The following is a 25,850-nucleotide window of genomic DNA, read 5'->3' on the forward strand; positions in this document are numbered from 1 at the left end:
GCCTAGCAGAGACAGCCAGGTTTCTGTTGCATTGGCACAAGTCAGCAGGAGCAACCAGGACCAGCAGGGATGCCAGAAGTTCTTTGCCACATCTTTCTTAAGGAAGTGAAGATCAGTGAAGACAGAGATGCAAGACCAGAAGTGTTGCAAACCTAGCTATGTAAGCCAACTGTCACTCTACATTGGGTCTACTTATACTCTGTCCAAACATCATGTGTCTTCCCGTGGATCTTGTCTCCCCATGTGAGACTGTTTGGGCAAAACTCTATGTGAGGGCTGGAGAGATGTCTCAGTGGTTAAGAGCACCAACTGCTCGTCCAGAAGTCCTGAGTTCAATTCCCAGCAACCACATGGTGGCTCACAACCATCTGTAACAACTGCTCGTCCAGAGGTCCTGAGTTCAATTCCCAGCAACCACATGGTGGGTCACAACCATCTGTAACAAGCTCTGATGCCCTCTTCTGGTGTGTCTAAAGACAGCTACAGTGTACTTATATAAAATAAATAACTCTTTAAAAAAAAAAACTCTATGTGAATCCGTATCAGCTGAAGTCACTCTGTCAACCGGCCCGAGTCCTCGGAAGTGGCAAGAAGCCACCAGTTTTTTTGATGTGTTTCTTTCCATGGCACCATCATAAGTGGAGCTTAGTAATATAAGGTGAACCAATACATGGGTGTCATTAGTGAAGAACCTTTCAACATGCGTTCTTTCACATTATTTGCTTTGGTAAAATATCCTTTCATCTGAGTCTGCTTCAGCAAAACACTCTGTCATGTGTCTGCTTTAGCAAAATCCTTTCACATGTGTCTGTCTGCCCCACTGAATCATCATCCAACACAGCTGACTTTCTAAAGAAACCATGCTTTTACTTTAAAAGACCCCTAAGATTGGATATGAAATGTTGACTGTAATAGGCCAAAATTAGTTGCGTCTTGGCATTTCCAGTGCCCTGTTCAAATCCTAAAGCCTTAAAGACCTCCCTAAAAGCATGTACTGGGCCAAGGCCACAGATTTTGCGACACTTAACTATTTGTGTCTGGAGAGTGTGTGTGTGTGTGTGTGTGTGTGTTGAGTGTGTGAGCATGCTTGTGCCATGATGTGCTTTTGGTGATCAGAGAACAATTTTTGGAAGTCAGTTCTCACGATCCATCTTGAGACAAGTTTTTTTTTTTTTTTTTTTTTTTTTTTGGAGCTGGGGACCGAACCCAGGGCCTTGTGCTTCCTAGGTAAGCGCTCTACCACTGAGCTAAATCCCCAGCCCCGAGACAAGTTTTGTTAGTCTGTGAGCTTCTAGTGGTTCTTCTTGCTTTCCCTCCATTTTTGCCATACAGCGCCACAATTACAAATGTGCACTACCACACCTAGCTTCCTACTTGTGTTGAGGTAGTTGTCAGGTTTACATGGATAGCACTTTTACTGACTATAACCTCTGGGCTCAGTTTAAAGGCTTTCCCTGTGTTGGCTAGCAGTTTCCTCTCATTTAAATCATTCCATATTTGAGGAAAGCTCTTTAAAAATGAAGGATATTCTGAGGGGAGATAAAAACCTTGCAACCTGTAAGGAAACCGGCTAAACCCTGGAAGTTAACAACCCCAGAGCTTTAGGAAGTCGTTCTAACTGACTAGATAGATTCATTAGGTCCCTCCCTCCCCAAGCATATGTAAGGACTTCTGAAAAGCACCTCAGACAAGCTGAGCCACCTCGAAGAGATAAAGAGGCTAAGCTGGGGTTGGGGGGAAGGGCCCTTGGGCCAACTTAACTGTGCTTGGAAAGACATTCTCCTACCTGTTGAACTGCCTGTAATTTTTGCAGCGTGCTTTAGATTTTCAGCTTTCATACGCTGTCACCTATGCTGAGGTGAGCTGTTGGTGATTCAGCTGTTCTTGAGTGATACCTGATTCTGTAAATAACCCTTCACCCATATATTCCTATTAAGTAACCCAAGCAATTCATTGGTTCACCAAGTTGGATTTTGGTGGTATCTTTTTCACTTTGGTGGGTTTTTTTTTAGGGGTGTGTGTGAGTAGATGTCTCCCTAGGAACAGTACCACACAGCACCCTGAACAGTTAGCAAAAATAAGTGTGGGGTTTGTTCTGTGTGTTAGTGTGCACATTTGGAGGCTAAATAGAGGTCAACTTTGAGTATTCCTAAGCTAGCCACCTTGTTTTGATACAGGGTCTTGTATTGGGACCTGGGTATAGACTGTTGTCTTTATACAGGCAGCACAAGGCAAGGCCCGTAATGGGGCGGTGAAAAAGTAAGGTGGAACAGAGTTTTTGTAAGGCGGGAGAGAAGAGAGAACCAAGATGGAGACAGAGAAGGACAATGCAGATCTGTGTTGCCTTAAATGGCCGCAGGTAGTTATGAATTATTTAAGGAATGGATTTTTCATAGGACAATTTGTCTTATCTAGATGGGCAGTTTATATCATTATTAATTGGTTGTGAGTTTATTGTGTGGACGTTTTGTGGAATGAGAATTTAAGATATAAATCTGATTGCCAAATCACAAGCTTATAGAGTCTTGATTTTAACACGTTACTGGGAATTGAGACTATAACCACAGGAGCGGATGCTGGCAATGTGAACAGACTGAAGTAAGAGAGCGGTGAGATGGCGGTCTCTGTATGACACTGGCATAGTATTGACCCACCATTGATCCAGGAACTAGATGGAGAGATTGCTGCTGGGCTCAGAGAGTAGCCGCTGGCAGCGTGGGATAGAGATTGGGAGCTTAGCAGTTGAGACGCTTTTGTTGATTGAGATGAACATAACCCACAGATGCCAAGTGGCCCACTGGAGCCGGCAATAGCGCCGGATGGTAGAGTTTTTTTTAAATATTTACTGCAACATTTGGGAATCACTGAGAGTCTGGCTGGATACTCTTTTTTTTTTTTTTTTTTTTTGGTTCTTTTTTTCGGAGCTGGGGACCGAACCCAGGGCCTTGCGCTTCCTAGGCAAGCGCTCTACCACTGAGCTAAATCCCCAACCCCCCCCTTTTTTTTTTAAAGATTTATTTATTCATTATATATATATATATATATATATGAGTACACTGTCACTGTCTTCAGATACACCAGAAGAGGGCATCAGATCCCATTACAGATGGTTGTGAGCCACCATGTGGTTGCTGGGAATTGAACTCAGGACCTCTGGAAGAGCAGCCAGTGCTCTTAACCACTGAGCCATCTCTCCAGCCCCTGGCTGGATACTCTTGTTTCTGCCTCCTCTGGTACTGGGATAACAAGATCATCTTACTATGCCTAGCTTTTTACATGGGTGCCGAGGGGAGAGGGGAGAGATCAAACAATGGTCCTCAGGATTACACGGCAAGTACTTTATTGACTGAATCATCTCTACAGTTTACATAAGTTGTGGATTTTTGGCACCTGTGCTGTGTTTTCTGTACAGTTACCTGGAGCCCTTAGCTTGAGTCCTGGTTGCCTATGGCCACATGGTCCTTCATGTTGTTTAGTCTCTTCAAGCTATTCCTTAAATAATTCCAAGGTTCAGGTGAAAATGATTGGTATAAATCTTGGTCTTGCTATCAACATCCCCCCACCAAAAAAACCCCCCAAAACTAACAAACACCAGTCCTGTGAGGTCATGGTACCTTTAGGCACCATTGGATCTCGCACTCCATCTACGAACAACGTATACATCGGGGAGTTCGTCCACTCTTCAGAAACCCAGTAGAAAGTGTATTGGGCCTCCTAATCTGACTTGACCACCTCACGTTAGGAAGACAGGACAATCAGTCACTGATAAGAACACCCTTCTTTCAAACTCCAGACTTCACACTCCAGTCCTGGATTTCCTAAAGAAAATAACCCAACTCGGCTGGGTTAAAACAACAGGGGGTGGAGGAAAACAAACAAAAAAGGAAGAAGCCAAACGTGTTCAAGTTTACAGCCTGAAATTTTAAAAGTGAATTAAAGACAGGCAATCAGGGGCAAGTCTCTCCCCACAAAGGAGACAGCAAAGGCCAGGCAGGGATACCCCCAGGCTATACAGACCAAACAAAGGAAAGTCAATGTAAACAAGGTTCCAGGTTTATGCTGCAATCTCAGTAGCCAGGAGATTAGGGAGGATTGCATTCAAGTCTAATCTAGGCTACATATCTAGACCCTCATAAAAACAAGACCTAAAACATCAGTCCCATTAAAACAGTGTAGAGGAGATTGAAACACCATCCAAAGCTGGAGGTTAAGGCCAGCTCAGATTGTCCATTTATCCTGGAGTCACCTTAGTATATTTTTCTAAGTACTCTTAATTTTTTCTTACAATAAAAGGGGGTATGTAATATTAAAGTTTGTGCAGTTGGGGTGCTGCTATGCTAGGTAGTGATAGGTAGCAAATATTATTTCCCTAAGAGAAGCTAGGAAGTCTCAACTCAGGTGTGGATTCCCGGAATTTTGCTGAGAAACAGGAATCTGAAGGTCTTTGTGGAAGCTTGAATGGAATGCAGCTTGAAAACCATGTTGTGTGACCCAAAAGCCCTTTTGTGTGACTTGAAATACTATGCTTGGGTTTGCCACTAAGCAGCTTTGATAAGAGCTACACCTCAGAAGCAAGTCCACCCACAGACCACCCTGCAGGCCCAGGATAGGCTGTGATATGCTAATGAACTAACCGTAAGGTGGAATTGATATAGGAACACTGGGGATGCTCTCCGTGATCACACTATTTTTTTTTGTTGTTGTTGTTTGTTTTTTGTTTTTTTTTTAATTTATATATTTATTATTTATATGAATACACTGTCACTGTCTGCAGACACACCAGAAGACACACGCATCAGACCTCATTACAGATGGTTGTGAGCCACCATGTGGTTGCTGGGAATTGAACTTGCGACCTCTAGAAGAACAGTCAGTTCTCTCTCTCTCTCTCTCTCTCTCTCTCTCTTTTTTTTTGGTTCTTTTTTCCGGAGCTGGGGACCGAACCCAGGGCCTTACGCTTCCTAGGCAAGCGCTCTACCACTGAGCTAAATCCCCAACCCCGAACAGTCAGTTCTCTTAACCGCTAAGCCATCTCTCCAGCCCCCATGATCACACTGTTAATGCTCCCATGAATAGGCTTCTATAGCCTCCGTGTTGATTATCAAGAGGACTTGAGACTCTCTTGGTGGCCTTGGCCTCAGTCTCCACCAAACAGTTGCTCTGCCCACTTAAGCCCGCCACGGACTAGCCACAAGCTTGCACTTCCAAAGACCACCTTTCAGTCTATCACAATTGACAACTGAAGGACTTCACAGTGGGTAGTGGCTGAGACGATTCTGAAATGTATTCAATGGAGATTACCCAGTGGAACCTGCAGCAGCATTTCCTGTTCTCAGCTTGGTGACACATCTGCTTAACTTTTATATTAGCATGATACTGTAAGGAATGTTGGTGTGAATAAACCACTTTGAAAGACAACTTTGCATGGACATTCTAATCGCCTAGTGCCTTACAGTCCGCAGGCTCTGGCTCCTTGAAAAGCTTAAAAGTGATGTCTGTTCAGAAACAAACAAACAAACAAACAAACAAACAAACAAGGGGAATGACTTATGTGTAAACCTGAAAGAGAAATGGACAGTTTAAACATTCTTCTACGTTTTAAACACACCCAGCAGTGGGCTTGCCCACTTAGGCTGTTGACAGATTAAACTGAAGATACAAATTCTGACACAAGTATTTTTCTTAAGTAGCTAAAAATAAATTAAGACTTGCACTCTCAAATTTCTTTTAAGGGTTTCTCTGTGTAGTCCTGGCTGTCCTGGGCTCACTCCGTAGACCAGGCTGGCCTTGAACCCAGAGACTTGCCTGCCTCTGCAACTTTCTTATCTATACAAGCATACAATTATTTATAAATAGGTTCTAAGCAAACTGCATTATATTTACCAAACTCTATCCACAGAGACAAAAGTTCTAAGCTAGTTGACTTGAAAACCAAGCCAAACCTCTCCGACTTGTCCATGACAAAAGATGAAAACAGGAGATGCAACAGACTGGAATTTTGTCCAAACTATACAAAGACAACTTCAACAAGTAACATTTTGAGATGAATTCAACACAGTCTGCAGGTCAGGCTGTGCAGAACATTCAAGATGTGCAGTGAGCTGCAGAGTGCAGAATGGGGGCACTATAAACTCATCAAGTGAGGAGGTCCCTGCCCTCACACTCCAGATGGCTGATAGGTGGCATCACACAGGTCAGGGAGTGTGTGTGTGGTACAGATGAAATCACCACATTCATAACTAGATGCCCTTGGGCCGGCCTTACACCAGACCACTAATTATGAGCACACCCAATGGACTAGACATTGTTAGCTGTCTCTGGCCATCAGCCCCAAGGCCTCAACAGTAATTGGATAAACCAAGCTCACCCCAGATAATTGACCAGATTGTTCAGGCAGGTTGGCCTGTGTCAAGAGAGGCCACAGCACCCTCAATGACATCAGGGAATGCCCTCCTTGCGTTGGCAGCACTGGGAGGGTGGCGCTGACCAGTCATAGACATAGGAAAGGCGCAATTGCACCTCATGCTTGCACAACCGGCCCTCATGCAGCAACATATGTTGCTTCTCCAACATGTCCTCTGGGCTTTGTTTGTGTGTCACCAGATACTGATTGCTGCAGCCTCGAGATTTGTACTCCGTGTCGAAGCGTGGGTCATGCTCTCGTTGCACATCTACTGGTGCCAGCCAGGTGCCCAGCGATACATCTTCACTGTGCCATGCGCGCAGGTATTCGCGGCTAAGGCGCAGGTAATGCACCAGGTCCGCAGAAAGGACATATCCACCGCCCAGAGCGTAGGGCAGATAGTAGTCGCAGAGTTGCCAAGCAGCTTCTCGCCAGCGACCTCCTGGCTTGACGCGACCGCGCCCAGAAAAGAAGCCCCAATAGAGGCGCCGGCGGCGTGCGGGTTCGCGTGCGCGCAGCTCCACCAGTATAGCGTCCAGGCGCGCAAAAGAGTCGTCATCCGCCTTGAGGACGAACTCGAAGTCTACGTGCTCATCCAGCCAGGTTAGCATGGCCAGAACCTTGGCCGTGAGGTTCTCGTAGGCATCGCGCAAGGCGGGCAGCAGCAGCAGGTCCCCGTGCTGTGCTTGCTCGAGCTCAAGAGTGCGCCGCTCCTCTGCGCCCAGGCCGCTAGTGCCCACAGCGAAGCGCGCCCACACGTCCTTGGGTCCGCCACGCCTCTCTTGTGCCAGCCACGTGCTGCGCACTGCGGTGCGGCGCTCAACCGCACGGGGCGCACTGGCCACTAGCACTGCCAGGAAGGCCTTAGCGCGGGTTCGAGCTGCTCCAGAAGCGGAGGGCGTCTCGCCCTCAGAAGCGCAGCGCGCCAAGTATAACAGAGTGGTGCTGCAAAACGCCAGGCCGCCTAGGCCCAGCACCACCCGGTGCCGCCAAGCGCGCCGAAATACCTTCATGCTGCGGGCGGGAGGTCGCCGAGTAGCGCAGGCGCGGAGGCTGGAAGGCGCCTGCGCGACCCGGAGACCGGCGTGGCAGGTTAGGCCTGGTAACCTGGGAGGAGCCCCAAGGCACACGGGGGTTAGGCGCTTAGACTCCCTGGAGCTGATATCCAGGGCGGCTTTGAAGGCTAGAGCTGGTCCAAAGATGATCGACACGTGACCTCGCGCGCCATTTCTATTGGTTGTTTCTCAGAGGTTGCTTCCGCCCGTTAGAAAGATGGTGGCTTCGAGATTCGTGCCCGAGGCTGTACTTTTTCTCACGGTTCCCGGTTGTCTTATTTGCCCCTTCCCGGAAGAAAGATGGCGGCGGCCTGAGCCGAGTTCCGCGTATGACTTCGCGGGCGCCCAACTGCGCTCCCCAGACCCGGCGTATCAGAAAGCCGGGGTGAGTGAGGGGGTCCCTGCAGTCGCTTTGCGAGGGGCGGGCTTGGGAGGCCATTCGTCTAGCGTTTGGGTCGCGTCAGGCCTGAGCCGGCTTGACCCCGCGGGCCACCCTTTTAAGAGTGCTCCCGCCCTCTTACCCGGTTGCTTCTTCCGGAACTCACTGTGCTGCGGAGTAACTGATGCTCTGGGCTCTGTTACCGACTGGCGTTGTGACCTCAACTTGTGGTCCAGCATCTCTGCCTCGGTTTCCTCTTTGGTAAATGTGCGCCATGAGTTCTAGTAGTACGAGTTGGAATTGAAGGCCTGTGTAAAACCTTCATACCTGGCCCGGTTTGGTGGTAGTTCTCGCTGGTGCTATTGAATGTAGTTCTTAAATCAACAGAGCTTTTACCTACTTTTTTTGTTGCTGACGTTTTTCGAGACGCGGTTTCTCTGTGTAGCTCTGGCTGTCCCGGAACTCACTCTGTAGACCAGAGTGGCCCCGCTGGAACTCAGGCTGGCCTGGAATTCAGAGATCGCCTGCCTGCCTCTGCCTCCCGAGCGCTAGAATTAAAGGCTTTTTCATTTCACTTTCTTACTGCCAGGTTTTATTTACATTCCCATTTTTGTGTTGCTGGAGAAGATAGAATCCAGCACCATAAGTGCTGGTCAAATGCTCTACTACTGGGCTAAATCACCAGCCCCCTAATAGCTTTTGGATGGTTTTATACTGTTCTTTTTTAGACTTTGATGGTCTTTCTTCTTCTTTTGTTGTTGTTAGTTTAGAGACAGGGTTTCATGTAGCCCGCCTGAACTTTAGTATGTAGCCGAGGCTGCTGGCCTTGAACTATTGATTCTTCTACCTGTAATTGGCACACTGTCAAAGACAGCCTAGTCTACTTGCAAGTTCCTGATCAAGCAAGGCTGGATAGTGAGATCCTGTCTCAAAACAAAAACAAAACCAAGCAAACCAACAAAAAATATAGTTTGTTTTCATCAGAATTATAATGTACAGAACAGTTGTGACTTACTTTGACATGTATATCATTTGACTGACTGAGATTGATTGGCAGGTCAAGGGGTACGGCTGTCACCTCCACTGCAGGTGTCCCTAGCTTTCCTTTTGACTACTTGTTGGGAATGGATGTGTGTAGGAGCCACAACAAGATGAAACTCCTTGAAATCCTGACGTAGGAGCACAGGCTCCTGGCTGTACGTCCCAGGGCACACCTTAACAACTGTCCAATGGCTTTATGCTATGCTTTTGAGTAGTGTTTAGTGTCTCTGGAGACAGCATTGGTTGAGTGTTTTTTAGATTCTGATAGATTGGCAGTGTTGGGATAAAGAAGCTAAGTCAGACAGGGTCCTTTCCAGGAGAGACAGCTACCACACATAGGTGGGACCAGGCTGTACCAAGAAGTCCAGCAAATTGACTGGAAGATAGATTCTTGGAAAAAGTAAATGTGATTTCCATGTTCTGTGTTCAAAATAGACTGCCTGAACACTTCAAGTTTGCTGTCGCTCTTTGGTGAACGTGACTGAAGACAAATGTTGGTGCAGGCACAAGTGTAGATTGTAGGTAGTCTTGCCAGTTTGGTGCAACTGTTTGCTAGTGACCACAGTTTTCAGATGCTCAGCACACAGTGTACAAAGGTCCCAGACCCACACAAAATCCTGAGGTGGAAAATAGGGGAGCTAGTAGTGAGAAATAGGCACCACCAAGTGTTAAAAAGAAGTTTTTCTTCCCCACCACTTTGTTCCCTAAAATAACAACTCCAAGACTAATTAATTATTAATGAATGCCTACACTATAAGTCTTGGCTTCTTCTCTGACTTGCTCTTAACTTACTATCCCTTTTACTCTTACGTGGGTTCAGTTACCTGCCTGGTTTCCTCTCCTGGTCTCCTCATCAGTCCAGGGCAAATCTTTGAGCATTCCCCAGAATTCTCTCTACCCTTGCCAGATGTCCCACCTCCTATTTTCTGCCTCAGTTCGTTGGCCATAAGCTTTTTTATTGACAGGTAATGCTTATAAGAGGTTCTCTCTACAGCAAAGGTCAGATGACTTAACCGAGGTCACAGAACTCTGGGATTAAGTTGGGATCTGGAGAGTGAGTGACCACAGTCACATGATAAATACTATAATAGTAATTAGGGAGGGACGGAGTCAGATTTACTCCGTCGTACTGTTGGTGCGTGGGGTCGGGGTACAGGATAAATCAGCATGTGGAGGTGCTGCAACTTCAGTGCAGCCAAGAACATTCCTTCAGTTTCTTTTTAAAAAGTAAAAACTTCATTTGAAACTTTCTTTTTCACTTTTCCCTCTTTATTTCTCGTGTAGTGCTGGGGATCAACCCTCGGACTTGAGCATGCCAGACAAGTGTTTTACCCCTCAGATACATATATTGTTTTTTGAGATAGAATCTTAATGTTTATCCATGGCTGGCTTGGAGTTGACAATGTAGACCAGGCTAGCCTTGAACTAGCCTATGTCCACCTCCTATGTGCCGGGATTAAAGTTGAATGTCACCATACCCTGCTTGAATATTTGGTTGGTCCTGGTTATTAAATCATGATATAAAATAAATATGTTTAACGAAGCATTTGCTTCCACTTAACTGTGGTGGGTCTGTTGTCACCATCATTGTCTTCCTCCTCCTCCTCCTCCTCCTCTCTCTTCCTCCTCTTCCTCAACAACATTTCCTGATGACAACATCTCTCTGTGTAGCGCTGGTCGTCCTGAAATTTGATTTGTCAACCAGGCTGACCCAGCCTAAAATTTACAGAAATTCACCCAAGTGCTGAGATAAAAGGTGTGTAGTGACAACTTGGAATTTTGGTTTCTCTAAAAAACACAAATATTGTAAAGACGTGCTTTCATTTTAATCCCAGGCATAAAGATGTGGGGCTGCTTTGGGCTCTCCACAGCAGCTGACTGATTTGCCTCGTGCTCTAGCACAGGCAAGGTTTTACCAGCTGCAGATAGTTTCTGCTATTGTGTGACATTTGGAATTCTGGGAACTTTTCAGAGGATATGTAAATGCTAGGGCCCCGAGAGGTGTGATTGGTGGTTGTTCAGGGGGTTGGTTATGGTTTGTTAGTAGTGGTGCTCAAAGAAGAAAGAAATTAGATTCAGAGATCTCTTTTTCTCACCCCTCTCTCCTCCTTTTTCTCCTGTCTAGTGAAACCAGAGGGGATAAAGGATGGGAAAAAGAAGAACTCACAAAGTAGCAAAACCTAGCCTGGCCTGGTCTGTCTTCTTTGTAGACTTACCAGGTTGTGGAGCCTGCCATCAGCCTTCAGCTTTCTTGGCAGTGCTAGTAACCCAGAACCTTCCTTTCTCCCTTGCTGCTACCTCTGACTCCAGCTCTTGGTTCACACCTTGCAGGAGTCCCGTGGTCTGGCTGGCGGCAATGACGTCCAGGCAGAGGTCCCTCTGTGGTCTGGCTGCTCATGGCCTCTGGTTCTTGGGCCTTGTCCTTCTGATGGATGCAACTGCTAGACCTGCCAACCACTCATTTTCTCGGGAAAGAGCAGCCAACAGGGATGAAAATGAGATCATACCCCCAGACCACTTGAATGGGGTGAAGCTGGAGATGGATGGACACCTCAATAAGGACTTCCATCAGGAGGTTTTCCTGGGAAAGGACATGGATGGGTTTGATGAGGACTCAGAGCCACGGAGAAGCAGGAGGAAGCTAATGGTCATCTTTTCCAAGTAAGTGTCTCATAATGTCCCCTGCAAATGCATGCTAAGGGACTCAGCATTCGAGATGATAATTTAGTTGCCCTAGTATTCTTCTAGCACAGCAGAGTCATGACTCCTTTGGGGATGAGTGACTCTTTCACAGGGGTTGCCTAAGACCATCGGAAAACACAGATATTTACATTGTGATTCATAGCAGCAAAATTACAGTTATGAAGTAGCAACAAAGATGATAATGTATGGTTGGGGGTCACCACAGCATGAGGAACTGTACTAAAGGGTTGCAGTGTTAGGAAGGTTGATAATGTATGGTTGGGGGTCACCACAGCATGAGGACTGTACTAAAGGGTTGCAGTGTTAGGAAGGTAGATAATGTATGGTTGGGGGTCACCACAGCATGAGGACTGTACTAAAGGGTTGCAGTGTTAGGAAGGTAGATAATGTATGGTTGGGGGTCACCACAGCATGAGGACTGTACTAAAGGGTTGCAGTGTTAGGAAGGTAGATAATGTATGGTTGGGGGGTCACCACAGCATGAGGAACTGTACTAAAGGGTTGCAGTGTTAGGAAGGTTGAAAACCACATTTTAGTACCTTGTACTTCGATAAGATAAGCTAGGCTGCTTAGCTATGCCCAAGCCCTCATGGCCAGGAAGGCCTCAGAATAAACTTCTGCCCCTGCCCTACCTCTCAAGGACTTTGTTGTGCACGACTGTTCGAACTAGACTATCAGTTGAAAAGCATAAAGTCAGGCCAAGCGAAAGTAAAGTGGTCTTAGCAGGTTATAATTTCAGGTAGAGGAGGGCTGGCCCAGGGCTGCCTAGGAAAAGGTCTAACAAATCAATAAGTTAAGAGCTGATGGGGGAGGAGGACACAGGCTGGTTTGCTTGGGTCCCTACCTTCCCTCCTTCCTTTCTTTTCCTCTGAGATAAGATCTCACTGTGTAGCCCTGGCTGGCCTTGAACTCACAACTGGTCTATCTAATTCTTGTCTGCTTGCTTGTCCACTTGCTTGCTTGCATTGTGTTTTTTTTGAGACATGATCTCTCTATTAAATAGCCCTGGCTATCCTAGAATTTGCTATATAGACCAGCAGGCCTCTATTTCCCAAATCCTGGGGTTAAAAATGTGTACCATTACAGCTGGCTCCTTTTCTGCTTTCTCAGTGCTAGGATAAAGGTTTCTGGAAAAATAACTCAGGGAGGACAAGCTGTAATCTCAGCAGTTGCCCTAAGCCTGACCCTGAAGCAGAACATGCAAGGAAGGAAAAAGGCCATCTGAGTCACTGGCATTGAGGTCTGCCACATGGCAGCAGGCAGCCACAGAACAAGGAGGAAAGGTGTAAGGAGAGGTTCTGATGTTAACCTTGTTTCTCAATTGGTCCTTGATTTGTCAATAAAGAATACTGGTGACCAATTGTTGGGCAGAAGGTATAGGTGGGACTTCTGAGTCCCAGGAAGAAAAAAGGCAGACGTAAGGGAGGAGAGGGGCTTTTTGTCATGTTTTGGAGGAAGAAGGATGTAATAATCATGTAAGACCTTAGCGAGAGCTAGGGCTTGTGGCTGCCTCTATGCGAGTGGCCAAGGATGTTTGGCAGGGGCTAGATGGAATGAGCCGTTAAGTTTAGGGCAGAAGGAGAGTCGGAGATAATTGATAAGGACGCAGTGGAGCAAAAATGAGCTGGGAGGGGCTGTATTAGCTCTACAGCTCCCCAGAAGGTGGTAGGTTTTTAAACTACACAAAACAGAAGGGGCCTTGGAAAACTAGTAAGGAGGTTCAGAGATTCCGAAAAAGCATTCCTAGGTTCTGAGCATCCAAAAGAAAGAGACAGAAGAAAACAAAAGCAGGAAGTTGCATCTTTCTGAGTTAGGATTTAGGTGGGCAGACTGACGTTTTGTATGTGCTTGGCCCAGGGCTGGCACTGGTGGGAGGTGTGGCCTTTTGGGGGTAGGCGTGTCACTGTGGGCGTGGGTTTAATACCCTGTCCTAACTGTCTGGAAGCCAGTCTTCCACTAGCAGCCTTCAGATGAAGATGTAGGACTCTCAGCTCCTCCTGCACCATGCCTGCCTGGATGATGATGGACTGAACCTCTGAGCCTGTAAGCCAGCCCCAATTAAATGTTTTTCTTTATAAGACTTGGTCATGGTGTCTGTTCACAGCAGTAAAAATTTATTCTCTCTCTCTCTCTCTCTCTCTCTCTCTCTCTCTCTGTGTGTGTGTGTGTGCGCGCGCGCGCGCGCGCGCGTGTGTGTGTGTGTGTGTGTGTGTGTGTGAGAGAGAGAGAGAGAGAGAGAGAGAGAGAATGGAAATAGAGGGCAGCTTACCTGGCTCTTCTCTTCTACCATGTGATTTCCTGGCATAAAACTCAGATCGTCAGGCTTGGTGGCAGGGCCTTTTCTCGCTGAGCCATTTTATTAGTCTTGATGCAGATTCTTTCTGATACTCACTCTACTAAGTGTGTTTAGTTTTGGAGTTCCTGTAATCTATCCCTAAATCCCAAGATCTCTGTCACTAAGACCTGGGTTCTGTTCTTGGGCAAAATGTTAGGTTTCCAAAGGGACTTTGTTATACATTTGTTGCCTGTGAAGGTGCTTGTGTGGTTTAGCTGAGGTATGTGAACTGCTATGATTAGAAGGGTTATGAGCCAGGTATGGTAGTGCCTTTAATCTCAGCACTCAGGAAGCAGAGGCAGGTGTGTCTCTGAGTTCAAGGTCAGCTTGCTCTATAGGACTGGGCTACATAGAGAAACCCTATTTTGAAAAATTAAACTAAACTAAATAAATAAATGAACAAAGGGTTTTAATTCCATCCATCGTATCTCAAGTGGGAAAGTCTCTTCCCAGTGATGATCTATTTTGTCCTTAAGTAGCAGCTCCTGACTTAACTGCTCCCATACAATTTATACAATTTTCCTTACAGCCCCTGGTCCTCGCCTGTGGCCTTTAGTGAGCCCCCAGCCTCTGGTTTCCATAACACTTCCAAATGGAATGTGAGTTCGTGGCAGGTTCACAGCTACTTGTGTGTAATTCCTGAAAACAGAAGCATTTGCCTTTCTGCTGAGAGCCTAGAGCCCGACCTGATGCCTGTCATTTGCCTGCTTATAGGGTAGATGTGAACACTGACCGGAGGATCAGCGCTAAGGAGATGCAGCACTGGATTATGGAGAAAACAGCAGAGCACTTCCAGGAGGCTGTCAAGGAGAACAAACTACACTTCAGGGCTGTGGACCCCGATGGTGATGGTACAGTGAGCCCAATTGGTAGAGCTGGGTGAGGTGGGTCAGGTCAGGCAGGAGACCCCAGCCTTATGGGTGGAACCCGAGAGAGGTCCCCAGGCCAAGGAGCAAAAGAGTAGAAGAGGGCACAGTAGGGCTAGGGATGCTCAAGGCATGAGGTAGTTTCTGATGGTAGCTGTGTGCTTGTGGAAACTAAAGGACACAGCAAACACCGCATTAACGTAAGTATGTCTTTGTAAGATTCCACGTTTATGCGCTTTCATGTGTATAACCACTTGTGCCAGGGATTCCCTGTGTCTGCCTCTCAGTGCTGGGATTATAGATGTGCCTCCACATCTACGCAGTTTTACATGGATGCTGGTCCGCATGCTTGCACAGCAAATGCTTCACCTGGAAGCCATCTCCCCAGCTATGTGGTGTGGCCCGTGTTTTTAGTCTCAGTGCTCAGGAGGTAGAGGCAGGCAGCTCTCTTAAGTTCCAGGCTAGCCTGGTCCACAGAGTGAGTTTCAGGATAGCTGAGGTTAGACAGAGAAACCCTGTTTTGAAAAACAATAGAATAAAATAAAATACCAGGGCCAGCCTGGACTACATACTGAAACTACTTCTCATAAACGAAAACCACTCAGTATCTCTTAAAAGTTTGGGGTTCCTGGGGTTGGGGATTTAGCTCAGTGGTAGAGCGCTTGCCTAGCAAGCGGAAGGCCCTGGGTTCGGTCCCCAGCTCCGAAAAAAAGAAAAAAGAAAAAAAAAAGTTTGGGGTTCCTTTCTAGTGCTCTTCTGTCATATGCCGCCAGCCAGTATCTCTCTTGGCCCTGAGGGATGAAAAATCCAGCTGATTCTGCTGGTGAAGACGTTGGTACAGGATCCCGCCTAAAGCTGTGGGCTCTGGGTATTGGTTGCTCTGCCCCTGAATGCCACCCTGGCAGGATATCTGGGGCTGCACACAGCTCAGCTTCCCCTGCCTGTGGCTCAGGATTTCTAGCAGATGTCCTAAAATAACTGTCTTTTTCATGACCTTCCCTGCCAAGTATCTTGACGGGTGATCTCTTTTTAGGCCATGTGTCCTGGGATGAATATAAAGTGAAGTTTTTGGCAAGCAAAGGCCACAATGAAAGGGAGATTGCCGATGCCATCAAGAATCACGAGGAGCTCAAAGTGGATGAGGAGAGTGAGTGCTGGGTACCAGCCAGCTGGATGTCAGGTCACTGTGCTGGTATAGGGTGGGCTGGCTAAGAGTGGAGAACTGACTCTGGCCTGGCTTGAGACTTGGGATCCGGTGCTTTAAAGTAGAGGCAGGGAGGACCTGAATCCAGCAAGAGGGGTCTTTAGTAGAAAGAGCAGCCTTTGTCAATGTCTTGAGTCACAAAAGCTGGGCAATGGCATCCACTACATTCAGCAGTGTCGTGGGACCTCAAGAGTGATGTCACTTCCAGGTGAGGTGTGGACAGTCTGGTTTGGAGATAATGTTAGGCGTACTGGGGCACACAGGACTCAGAGAGAACTGGGAAGTCCTCAGGGGCAATTGTCAGGAAGGGAAATCTGGATAAGTAGTTTATAAATTATAAATAAAGGACCTTGGGGTTGGGGATTTAGCTCAGTGGTAGAGTGCTTGCCTAGCAAGCGCAAGGCCCTGGGTTTGGTCCCCAGCTCCGAAAAAAAAGAAAAGAAAAAAAAAAAAAAAGGACCTTACTTGTTACTGCCTCGAGTCCTAGGCCCCTCCCCTTCACCTCTTTCCCTGGCCAAATTTAGTGATTCATTCACAGCGCTTTCCTGGAGGGTTAGGACTTGTGGTGTCCTGTAATTCTCCATATGCCACTCATGGTTAGTCACAGTACACACAGTTCTTGGCAGATGTGCACATCGTAATACCTGTCTGTGCAGCTGACCTCAGTAGAGGCCAGTGTAAAGTAGCACCTCATACCTATCTAGCAGCACAGAAATCCTGGAAACGTACTGACCACGAGGAACCACAGTATTATCATTCTGTACTTTTCTTTTATTCTCTAGTTTTTTTTCTCTTTTTCTTTTTTCTACTAGGCTGGCCTCAAACTCAGAGACTGATCTGCTTGAGTGCTGGGAGTCAAGGCATGTGCACCACTATCTAGCCTTTTGTTTTGTTTTGTTTTGTTTTTGGACAAGATATCACACTGTAGGTGAGGTTGGCCTTGAATTTGTTGCAGTTTTCCTGCCTCGGCTTCTCCAGTACTGGGATTGTTGGTGAGAGGAACCCTAAATGACCAAGTTCTATCCTTTCTTAAATTTCCTCAATTATTCTCTTCCTAAAGCAGTTGTCTGCTTTCCCCTCCCCTTATTGTGTTTTGGGTTTCCATTAGTTGTCCTTCATTTCCTGCTGCTTACTGGAGGGTCTTGAGGGCCCTTGTCCTGTTCTTCTGGTGAGACTAGTATGAGCCTGTCCAGGATGTTGTCAGTTTCAAAGATGCTTCTCAGAGCTTCAGGAAGCTTGGTGCCCTCACAGCAGTCCCTCTGTGACTTCTTTGGGATGTAGTCTCACTCTGGCCCTTTTACTTTGGTGATGAACAGTGATGTGGGAATAAACCCTTAACAAACCCTTTCATTCCCTCCTTGCTTTTTGTTCATGGTGTTTCATTCTAGCCATAGAAACCATAAGACAACCATCAAAGGTCTTCATGCCTGAGGTCCCTACTCAGCCACATCTGATCTTCGTGAGCCTGTGTACTAGTTAGTTTTCTGTTGTGGTAAAACATTACCAAAGGCAATTTAGAAAGACTTTATCTGAGCTCTGGTTCCAGAGGATTAGGGTCCATCGTGGTGACCAGTGGTAAGCAGCAGTATGTTGAGAACTCACACCTTGAATGCAAGCATAAAGCAGAGAGTGAACTGGAAGTGGGCAAGGCTGTAAGTACTCGAAAGCCCACTCTCAGTGAATTACTTCCAGCAAGGCCTCACCTCCAAAACCTTCTTGTCTTGGTTAGGGTTTCATTGCTGTGAACAGACACCATGACCAAGGTAACTCTTATAAAGGACAACATTTAATTGGGGCTGGTGGGAAGCAAGGCAACATTCAGGCAGATGTGGTATTGGAGAAGGAACTGAGAGTTCTACACCCTGATCTAAAGGCACCAGAAGGGGACTGTTCCATACTGGGTGTGGCTTGAGCACTAGGAGCCCTGGAAGCCCACCTACACAGTGACACACTTCTTCCAACTAGGCCACATCCTCCAGTAAGGCCTCCTAATAGTGCCACTCAGTGTGGCCAAGGATTCCAATACATGAATCTATGGGGCCAAACCTATTCAAACCCCCACATTCCCATAACAGTATCATCAACTGAGGATCACATGAGAGGTGCTTGTAAAAGAATTATCTTTAACGGGGTTGGGGATTTGGCTCAGTGGTAGAGCGCTTACCTAGGAAGCGCAAGGTCCTGGGTTTGGTCCCCAGCCCCGGAAAAAAAGAAAAAAATGTGTAAGAATTATCTTTAATATAAATGTAAGCAGTGAATTAATCGGTGACTGTATCTCTTTACCTTATGCTAGTCCCCAGTGACCACACAGAAAAGCCATGATTTATTTAAAACTGCACTTCAGTAGTTCGAGCAGTTCAGTGATCTACTTTAACTATGCTAAGCTAGGTACCTCCCGGCCCCACCCCATGTTACTCATATGTTATTGTTGATCTGGCTTTTTGGGCTTCAGGAATGTTTCCATTCTTTCTCCAGACCCCTTCCTCATCACTCTAATCCCTCCATCCTCCTGGTTGATCTGATCTCCCTCTGTCCTTCCTGTGCTGGCAGACATCCTGCCCTATTCTTTATTCTGATTACCCAGTACTGGGTGGTCAACATTTATTGACAAGGCAGAGAATAAATGGTAAGAATTGTTTACATGAACTTGAGACATTAGAGTCTTGGTATAAGCATCACAATGTTGTGTCCAGATTGAAACAAGATTTGAGTAACACAGGGGTAAACTTTACGGTGTTCAAAACATTATGCCTAGATCATTTCTCATTAAAACCACTGCATTCCACTTCTCACCCCTATAGTCTCATGATGATATCATAATGTTGTAAGGCTCTGATCAAAAAGAGAGAACACCAAGACTTTTTCAGAAAAGAATAGCTTTTTTTTTTTTTTTTTTTTTTTTTGGTTCTTTTTTTTTTTTCGGAGCTGGGGACCGAACCCAGGGCCTTGCGCTTCCTAGGTAAGCGCTCTACCACTGAGCTAAATCCCCAGCCCCAGAAAAGAATAGCTTTAATGTGTATGCATAGGTTCAAAACGAACTCTGTTCCTAAAAAACCCAAGCCTCAACTACAGAGAAACAGCTCTCGTTAGGATTTTTCTTTCTTTCTCTCTCATATAGGACAATTTGCAATTTCATTGGTTATTTTAAAGTCTTTTTTTTTTTTTTAAAGATTTATTTATTTATATGAGTACACTGTAGCTGTCTTCAGACACACCAGAAGAGGGCATTAGATCCCGTTACAGATGGCTGTGAGCCACCATGTGGTTGCTGGGATTTGAACTCAGGACCTCTGGAAGAGCAATCAGTGCTCTTAACCACTGAGCCATCCCTCCAGCCCCTATTTTAAAGTCTTAAGGTGGTACAGAGTTGGCTCAGTAGTTAAGAAGATTTGTTGCTTTTTTCAAAGGATCCGGGTTCAATTCCCAGCATCCACATGGTGACTCCCAGCCATCTGTTATTTCTGGTTGCAGGGGAATCTGATACCTTGTGTACCAGGCACATATGCGACATACACACATACATGCAGGCAAAACATTCATACATGTACAATCTAAACCTCTAACATTCATACACAAAAAAATCTAAAGCTTAGGGTGAGATTCTAAAGATGTCTTGGATGGTGGGTGGGGTTACTCAGGATGTCGCCAAGTTTCACATAAACATTTTGACAAAGACTAAACCACATCTGTCTGTCCTTCAAGGTCTCTGGGAAGGCTTACTAAGCAGAGAGGGTTTGTAGGAGGATGTGTTTAAGTTCATGTGTGTTCAGATTGTTAAGAATGGGGCACTGCTTAGCCTATAAGACTATTTTTTTTGTCTATATTTTCTCTGGTTCTCAAGGACCCCCTATGATAGTAGTGCAAAATGCTTTTAATTCAACTTCAAATGTCTCCATAGTCATTGTTTGTTTGTTTGTTTGTTTGTTTGTTTGTTTGTTTGAGTTCAAGCCCTAGCTGGCCTTGAACACAGAACTCTGCCTTCCTTGGCCTCTCTAGTGCCGCGAAAAGACATGTATCACTATGGTCAGCTCCCTGTTTCTAGATTTCCAAGGCAGAGTAAACTGGAGGCAGAAAAAGATCAGGGTCTGACCTTCAACAGAAGATACTGTGTTGATTTTTTATTTTTAAAGATTTATTTATTTATGTATTTTGTGTGTGTGTCTGTATGAGTGTACTCTGTTTGCATGTATGGCTATATGCCAGAAGAGAACATCAGAGAGAAGAGGGCATCGGATCCCATCACAGATGGTTGTGAGCCACTGTGTGGTTGCTGGGAATTGAACTCAGGACCTCTGGAAGAGCAGACAATGCTCTTAAATTCTGAGCCATCTCTCCAGCTTTGACTGTTTTGGGTGACAGACTGTCTCAACAGACATTCTTTTCTGGGCTGACTGAACACAGTTGTAATCTCACAGGAATCCTATTTTTATAAGCAAATCACTCTCTCTCCCATAGTCTTTACATAAGCACTGTGTAAAAGTCCAAAGTCTCTTCTGAGTTACAAGGCAATCTGTTGACTGTAATGCCTTGTAAAATAAAAAACAAATTATGTACTTCCAACATATAATGGCACAGAATGTACTATTCTAAAAGGGAGAAAAGGCAACATAGTGAGAAAATACTGGACCAAAGTAAGACTGAAATCCAGCAGGGCAAATACCAGATCCTGTAGCACCATGTCCAATATCAAAGGACCATGTCCAATATCAAAGGACTTACATGGCACTGTCCCTTCTGCTTTGCTGCCTATAGCATACATGTCTCTCTTGGGTTGATTCAACTGCTTGTATGCAGCTCTCCTTGGCAGGTACCTTACAAGTCTGGTATCTTCAACATCATGGGGTTTCTACCACAACCCAGCTTCACTTTTACACCTTCACTCAGTGACTTCTCAGGGATTTCACACAGAGCTTCCCTGCCACAAGCTGCCTAGTCTCAGCCTCGGTTTTAGATTGTAGAGAGGGAATTTATCACCTCTTCACCCTTGGATCTCTTATGCTTCTAAAGCTAGTGCCACATGGTGGATAACACAAGCCAGCACAGGATGGTTCCCCTTTGAACCATGTTAATAGCAGTTTTTGTTTTTCTTTCTAGGAGCAGGAAATTCTTAGGCCTTTTCCTTTTGTATATTGGAAGCTTAGCCAAATGGGATCTTGCCCTTTGCTCCAGGGCAAATTAGGCCTCTCTTTAATGACACTAATCTCCTTAACAAATTACTAGCTTTTCCTGCACACATGTCTTAGTTATAACACTAAGCTTCTTAGTATATTTCTTTTCTCCAAACTACACATTTTATATATTTTTTTTCTTCCCTGCATGTTTTTATTGTAGACCTGTTATATAAATACTAATAACTGTACCACAGATTTAGTATTATACAGTCTTAAAAATCCCTGCCAAAGAAATTACAAAGAAAGCCCATTACTCTGTGTGTGTGTGTGTGTGTGTGTGTGTGTGTGTGTGTGTGTGTGTGTGTGTTTTCCCTACATGTATGTATATGCACCACATGCGTTTCTGGTATCCATGGAAACTAGAAGAAGATGTCAGATTCCCTTTCCCTGATTCCCTAAAGTAGAGTCACAGACATTGTGAGCTGCCATAATGGAAGCTGGGAAAAGTAGTCAGTAACCTTAGTGCTGGAGTCATCCCTCCAGCTTCTGTTCTATTACCTTAAATTTATCCTTGTGCAAGTTCTTGGGACAGTGGCAAAAGGGGCCAGATTATTTGCCAAAACATCACCAGAATGCCGTCCAGTCCAGTTAGTAACATTCTTTCCCTCTGAAACCTTTTGGGCCTCCACCGTCAGCATTGCTCTTAGTACCACTGTCTTTCAGGTTCCTGTGGCCCTTTTAATTCCAGAGTTCCCAGATCTTCCATATTCTTCCCCAAACCAACAGGTCAGGTTCTTCGTAGCAACACCCTATTTTCTGGTACCAACCTCTCTACTAGTCTCTTTTCTGTTGCTATGATTAAAAAAAAACAAAAAACAAACAAACAAAAAAAAAAAAAACGACCAAGGAATGTACAGAAAAGATTTTATTTGGGCTTATGATTCTAGAGGGTTAGAGTCCATAATGGTGGGCATCTTGAGCCTCTGGCATGAAGCAGACAGCGTGTCTTGAAGTGAGCGAGACTATAAACACTCAAAGCCTGCCCTTGGTGATATACTTTCTGCAAAAAGGCCTCACCTCCTAAACCTCCCCACACAACATTGCTTGGATTCATGTGTTTGAATGCCCTAGACTATGAGAGACAAGTCACATCCTTGACCATAGCACATTGAAAGGCCTCTGATTGTCTGGGGAGATCTTAGGAGTTGGTAAGATCCTGGAAGGGAGGCCTATATCTCCCACAGTGCATGGTGAAGTCCTGATAGGGAAGTCTGCCTTATATCACATTTTTAGTTTTTATTTTTGCTTTTTGAGACAGACCTTCAAATGATCTGCCTGCTTCAGCCTCCCAAGACTACAGGGACTACAGGGTTGTGCCAACATAATCCCATTCCCCATCATCCTTTAAATGAGCCCTGTTACTCAGGTTAGATTAACCCAGAAAATACTGTGCATGTAGGCCCCTTGGTCTGTCTGTGGTGATCAGGTACCTGATGGGTCATGGAGGAACTGTTATAGTCAGGATATGGCCAGAGACAGACTCAGGACAGTAGGGTAAGGCCATGAAAGAAGGCAGGGATTCTTAAGGTTCTTAGAGCTGGGCAACCTGGAAACCTAGACACCAGGACTTGGTCACTGGCTATGTTGAATTCCAGATGGAGAAAGATCATTTCTGCCCTGGGAACATGGACATTGGAGGATACATAGGCAACCATTGTTCCGAAGAGGAAGGGGAGTCCATGGGAAGCTTAGCTCACCACCTCAGTCATTTCTAGAAACTGGGTTTTCAGCATTCTGTGCTCTGAGTGATAATGCACATGAGAGACGTAGAGAGGAACAAAAGTGACCCCTTTGTTCCTACAGACATCAGTAAGAGTGAGTCACCCTCCGTCTCAGTGAAATTTCCATTTCTGCCGAGGAATAAACAGCTTGGAGTGTGTAAGGACGGCAGGTTGGGCAGTCTTTGGGGGTTTTATTTGTCCCCTCCTCAGGTTCTTCTGGGTGAACCAGCACCCTTTGTCTTGACCCTCCTCAGTTCAAGCAAAGCCTTTGGAGCCTTATGAGTGCTTGCATTAGTGTCCAGCATGCCTGGATAGTCACAGATGTGCCTCTTGCAGCACAGGAAGTCCTTGGGAACCTCAGAGATCGCTGGTATCAGGCAGACAATCCTCCTGCAGACCTGCTGCTGACTGAGGACGAGTTCCTGTCATTCCTTCACCCTGAGCACAGCCGGGGCATGCTCAAGTTCATGGTCAAAGAGATCGTTCGGGACTTGGGTAAGGCCTTTCCATACTAGGACACTGTTTCAGGCCTGAGGGTGACCAATGGGCTGGGAACATTGGAAGAAGATACCAGGCCCCAGGGGAGGTTGGCCCGACCTATTTGTTTTCTAAGGAGGTTCTTGAGTTCTAAGGAGGTGAATTTTAGATAGAGCCCCAGCTGAACACTACCTCCCTTCAAACCCTTCTCTGTAGACCAGGATGGTGATAAGCAGTTGTCTCTGCCTGAGTTCATCTCTCTGCCTGTGGGTACTGTTGAGAACCAGCAAGGCCAAGACATTGACGACAACTGGGTGAAAGACAGGAAGAAAGAGTTTGAGGAACTGATTGATTCTAACCATGATGGGATTGTGACCATGGAGGAGTTGGAGGTGAGCAAGGGGGCTTATCAATGTTGTCTCCCAGGAAGGGCCCTGGGTTTGGAGGCTGTGGGCTAATCCTACTTCAAGGTACCAGAAGAAAGGGGGTTGCCTACATGATGACCTGAGACAGTGGGCATCAGCATTAATGTTCAGATTGAAGAGATGGGAAGGTCCTGTGAAGCCTGTTGTCTGTGGAAGGGATCTGGGAATTTGTTTTGGTGCTTAGGATGAAACCCAGGGCCTTTAAACATGCTAAACAGTTGTTCTATCACAGAGCTACATTCCCAGCCCTGTGTTAAGTGATTCGTATGGCCCCTTATGGGACCAGAAGAGAAAACACATACTAGCCCCACCTCTCAAGTGACCTTGGGCTGGCATGTAGGCGTGGCAGCTGTGGGCACAGGGCTACCTTATTGATCCCGTATCAGGTATAGGTCACTGACTTATGCCTGAATCTCACAGAACTACATGGACCCCATGAATGAATACAATGCCCTCAATGAAGCAAAACAGATGATTGCCATTGCTGATGAGAACCAGAATCACCATCTGGAGCCTGAGGAGATCCTCAAGTACAGTGAGTTCTTCACGGGCAGCAAGCTGATGGACTATGCCCGCAATGTGCATGAAGAGTTCTGAGCAGACCCCTCAACTGGGACCAGGTCGCCAGTATGCTGTCTGCCCCTTCCCACACTTGGAGGAGGCTATGGTCCAGTGAGACCTGTAGATGACTGGGTCCAGATCGGGTCTAAAATGCTACCTACCCTGTGTCTGAGGGCTACCATAAGTCCCTCAAAGTGCTGTTCCAGAACCTTCCTTCTTCTGTTGTGTCCATATGCTCTGGCTTAGCTCCTGCCATGGCATGGCCCAGGTTCATTAAAGATATGCTCAATAGGCTGTGTGTCCTCTCCAGCATGTTCTGAGGCAGTAGCCCTTCTGAACCAGTCGTGAGCTGAGCTGCATTTGCTTGACCAAATCTCTTTCAGTTGTTACATTCTGCTTCTGAGAACTGCTGGGAGTGGTTGTTTCAGGTGAGGGTGCTGCACACAGCAGGACCAGGAGCTCTGAGCTGGGCCCCTCCATGTGTTTACCGCACTGTGGAAAATAATGCAGCTCTTGCAATTTCCTTGAAAACTGAAAGATTACGATAAAGTTAGATTATATTTCTCTGGAAGTGATTGGCCCCACAGTTCTGGAGATGCTAGCTTCTTGGTAAGATCTGTCAGGCCATTGAAGGTTTCCTTAAACTCTTCAGAAACATGCAGAATCACTGACTGCCATGTGAGAAAGTGCAGATGCTTGTTGTCAGAAGAGCCATTCATTACTTTAGCCACAGTAGTAGGTGGGGGTGGTGGCACTCACCTTTAGTTACAGCACTCAGGAGGCAGAGACAGCAGACACCTGAGTTTGAGGCCAGCCTGGTCTACAGAGCTAGTTCCAGGACATAGCATGGATCTCAGCTACACAGAAAAAAACCTGTTTTGAAAAGCAAAACATATCATCATTTTAAAATCGAATTGCCTTTTTCTCACATTTTCTTTTTCTCTGTTTCTTTTTTTTTTTTTTTTTTCCCCCAGACAGGGTGTCTCTATGTAGCCCTGGCCTACCTGCCTCTGCCTCCAAAGTGCTGGGATTAAAGGCTTGTACTGCCACTGCCCAGCAGTACACTGTCATTCTTTAGATGGGGGTGAAAAAAAAAAAAGAAAAAGCATTGTGGGCTAGGTACCTCACACTAGAAGATTTTCAAGTGGACACTGGTTAAAGGGGTCTATAGGTTCCAATAAACATTGATTTTCCTCATGGTAGAAGTGAGAATAGGACCGGAAGGCGAGACGTGAAAGAGTATGATGGGGTTTCATGCATGAGAAAGGTTATGTGGGAGCAAGTTGGGCCTTGAGGTTGGGAGCAGCAGCAGAGTCTGAGCTGGTCAGTGTCCTTGGGCCAGTGTTCTTGAAGGTTTGTTTTGGTACGCAGGACCACTGCTTTGGTATTAAAAGGGATGGAGTAGCTCTGCTAGGACAGCTGATACCGCATCACGATCCCAGGCCTGCTCTAGACACCTGTGTGACCCAGTTTTTCCACAGGAACCTACTTCTATGTGTTGGGGATGTG

General features: G+C 46.0%; 2 protein-coding genes across 5 annotated transcripts; one reads left to right on the top strand and one right to left on the bottom strand.

Moving 5' to 3' along the window:
• Nucleotides 1-5,313: 5,313 nt before the first annotated feature.
• On the bottom strand, nucleotides 5,314-7,451 carry B3galt6 (Beta-1,3-galactosyltransferase 6). Its single transcript, NM_001106699.1, is given in 1 exon segment — nucleotides 5,314-7,451. A coding segment is annotated over 1 exon segment (978 nt). The 5' UTR covers nucleotides 7,417-7,451; the 3' UTR covers nucleotides 5,314-6,438.
• Nucleotides 7,452-7,730: 279 nt separating this feature from the next.
• Nucleotides 7,731-24,632, top strand: Sdf4 (stromal cell derived factor 4). Of its 4 annotated transcripts, none has more exons than XM_087660197.1 (7): nucleotides 7,731-8,098; nucleotides 11,210-11,539; nucleotides 14,631-14,767; nucleotides 15,816-15,929; nucleotides 23,215-23,373; nucleotides 23,572-23,747; nucleotides 24,201-24,632. In XM_087660197.1, the coding sequence occupies exons 1-7, from the start codon at nucleotides 8,022-8,024 to the stop codon at nucleotides 24,375-24,377; spliced, it is 1,170 nt and encodes a 389-aa protein (XP_087516323.1). In that variant the 5' UTR covers nucleotides 7,731-8,021; the 3' UTR covers nucleotides 24,378-24,632. The 4 variants fall into 4 exon arrangements, with proteins under 4 accessions (XP_087516323.1, XP_087516325.1, NP_569096.2 ...); NM_130412.2 differs by having other exon boundaries at nucleotides 7,761-7,843; XM_087660199.1 differs by lacking the exons at nucleotides 23,215-23,373; nucleotides 23,572-23,747; nucleotides 24,201-24,632 and adding an exon at nucleotides 16,799-17,336 and having other exon boundaries at nucleotides 7,731-7,843.
• Nucleotides 24,633-25,850: the final 1,218 nt, after the last annotated feature.

Source organism: Rattus norvegicus, chromosome 5 (assembly GCF_021556685.1).
Source record: "Rattus norvegicus strain SHRSP/BbbUtx chromosome 5, alternate assembly SHRSP_T2T, whole genome shotgun sequence".
NCBI lineage: Eukaryota > Metazoa > Chordata > Mammalia > Rodentia > Muridae > Rattus > Rattus norvegicus.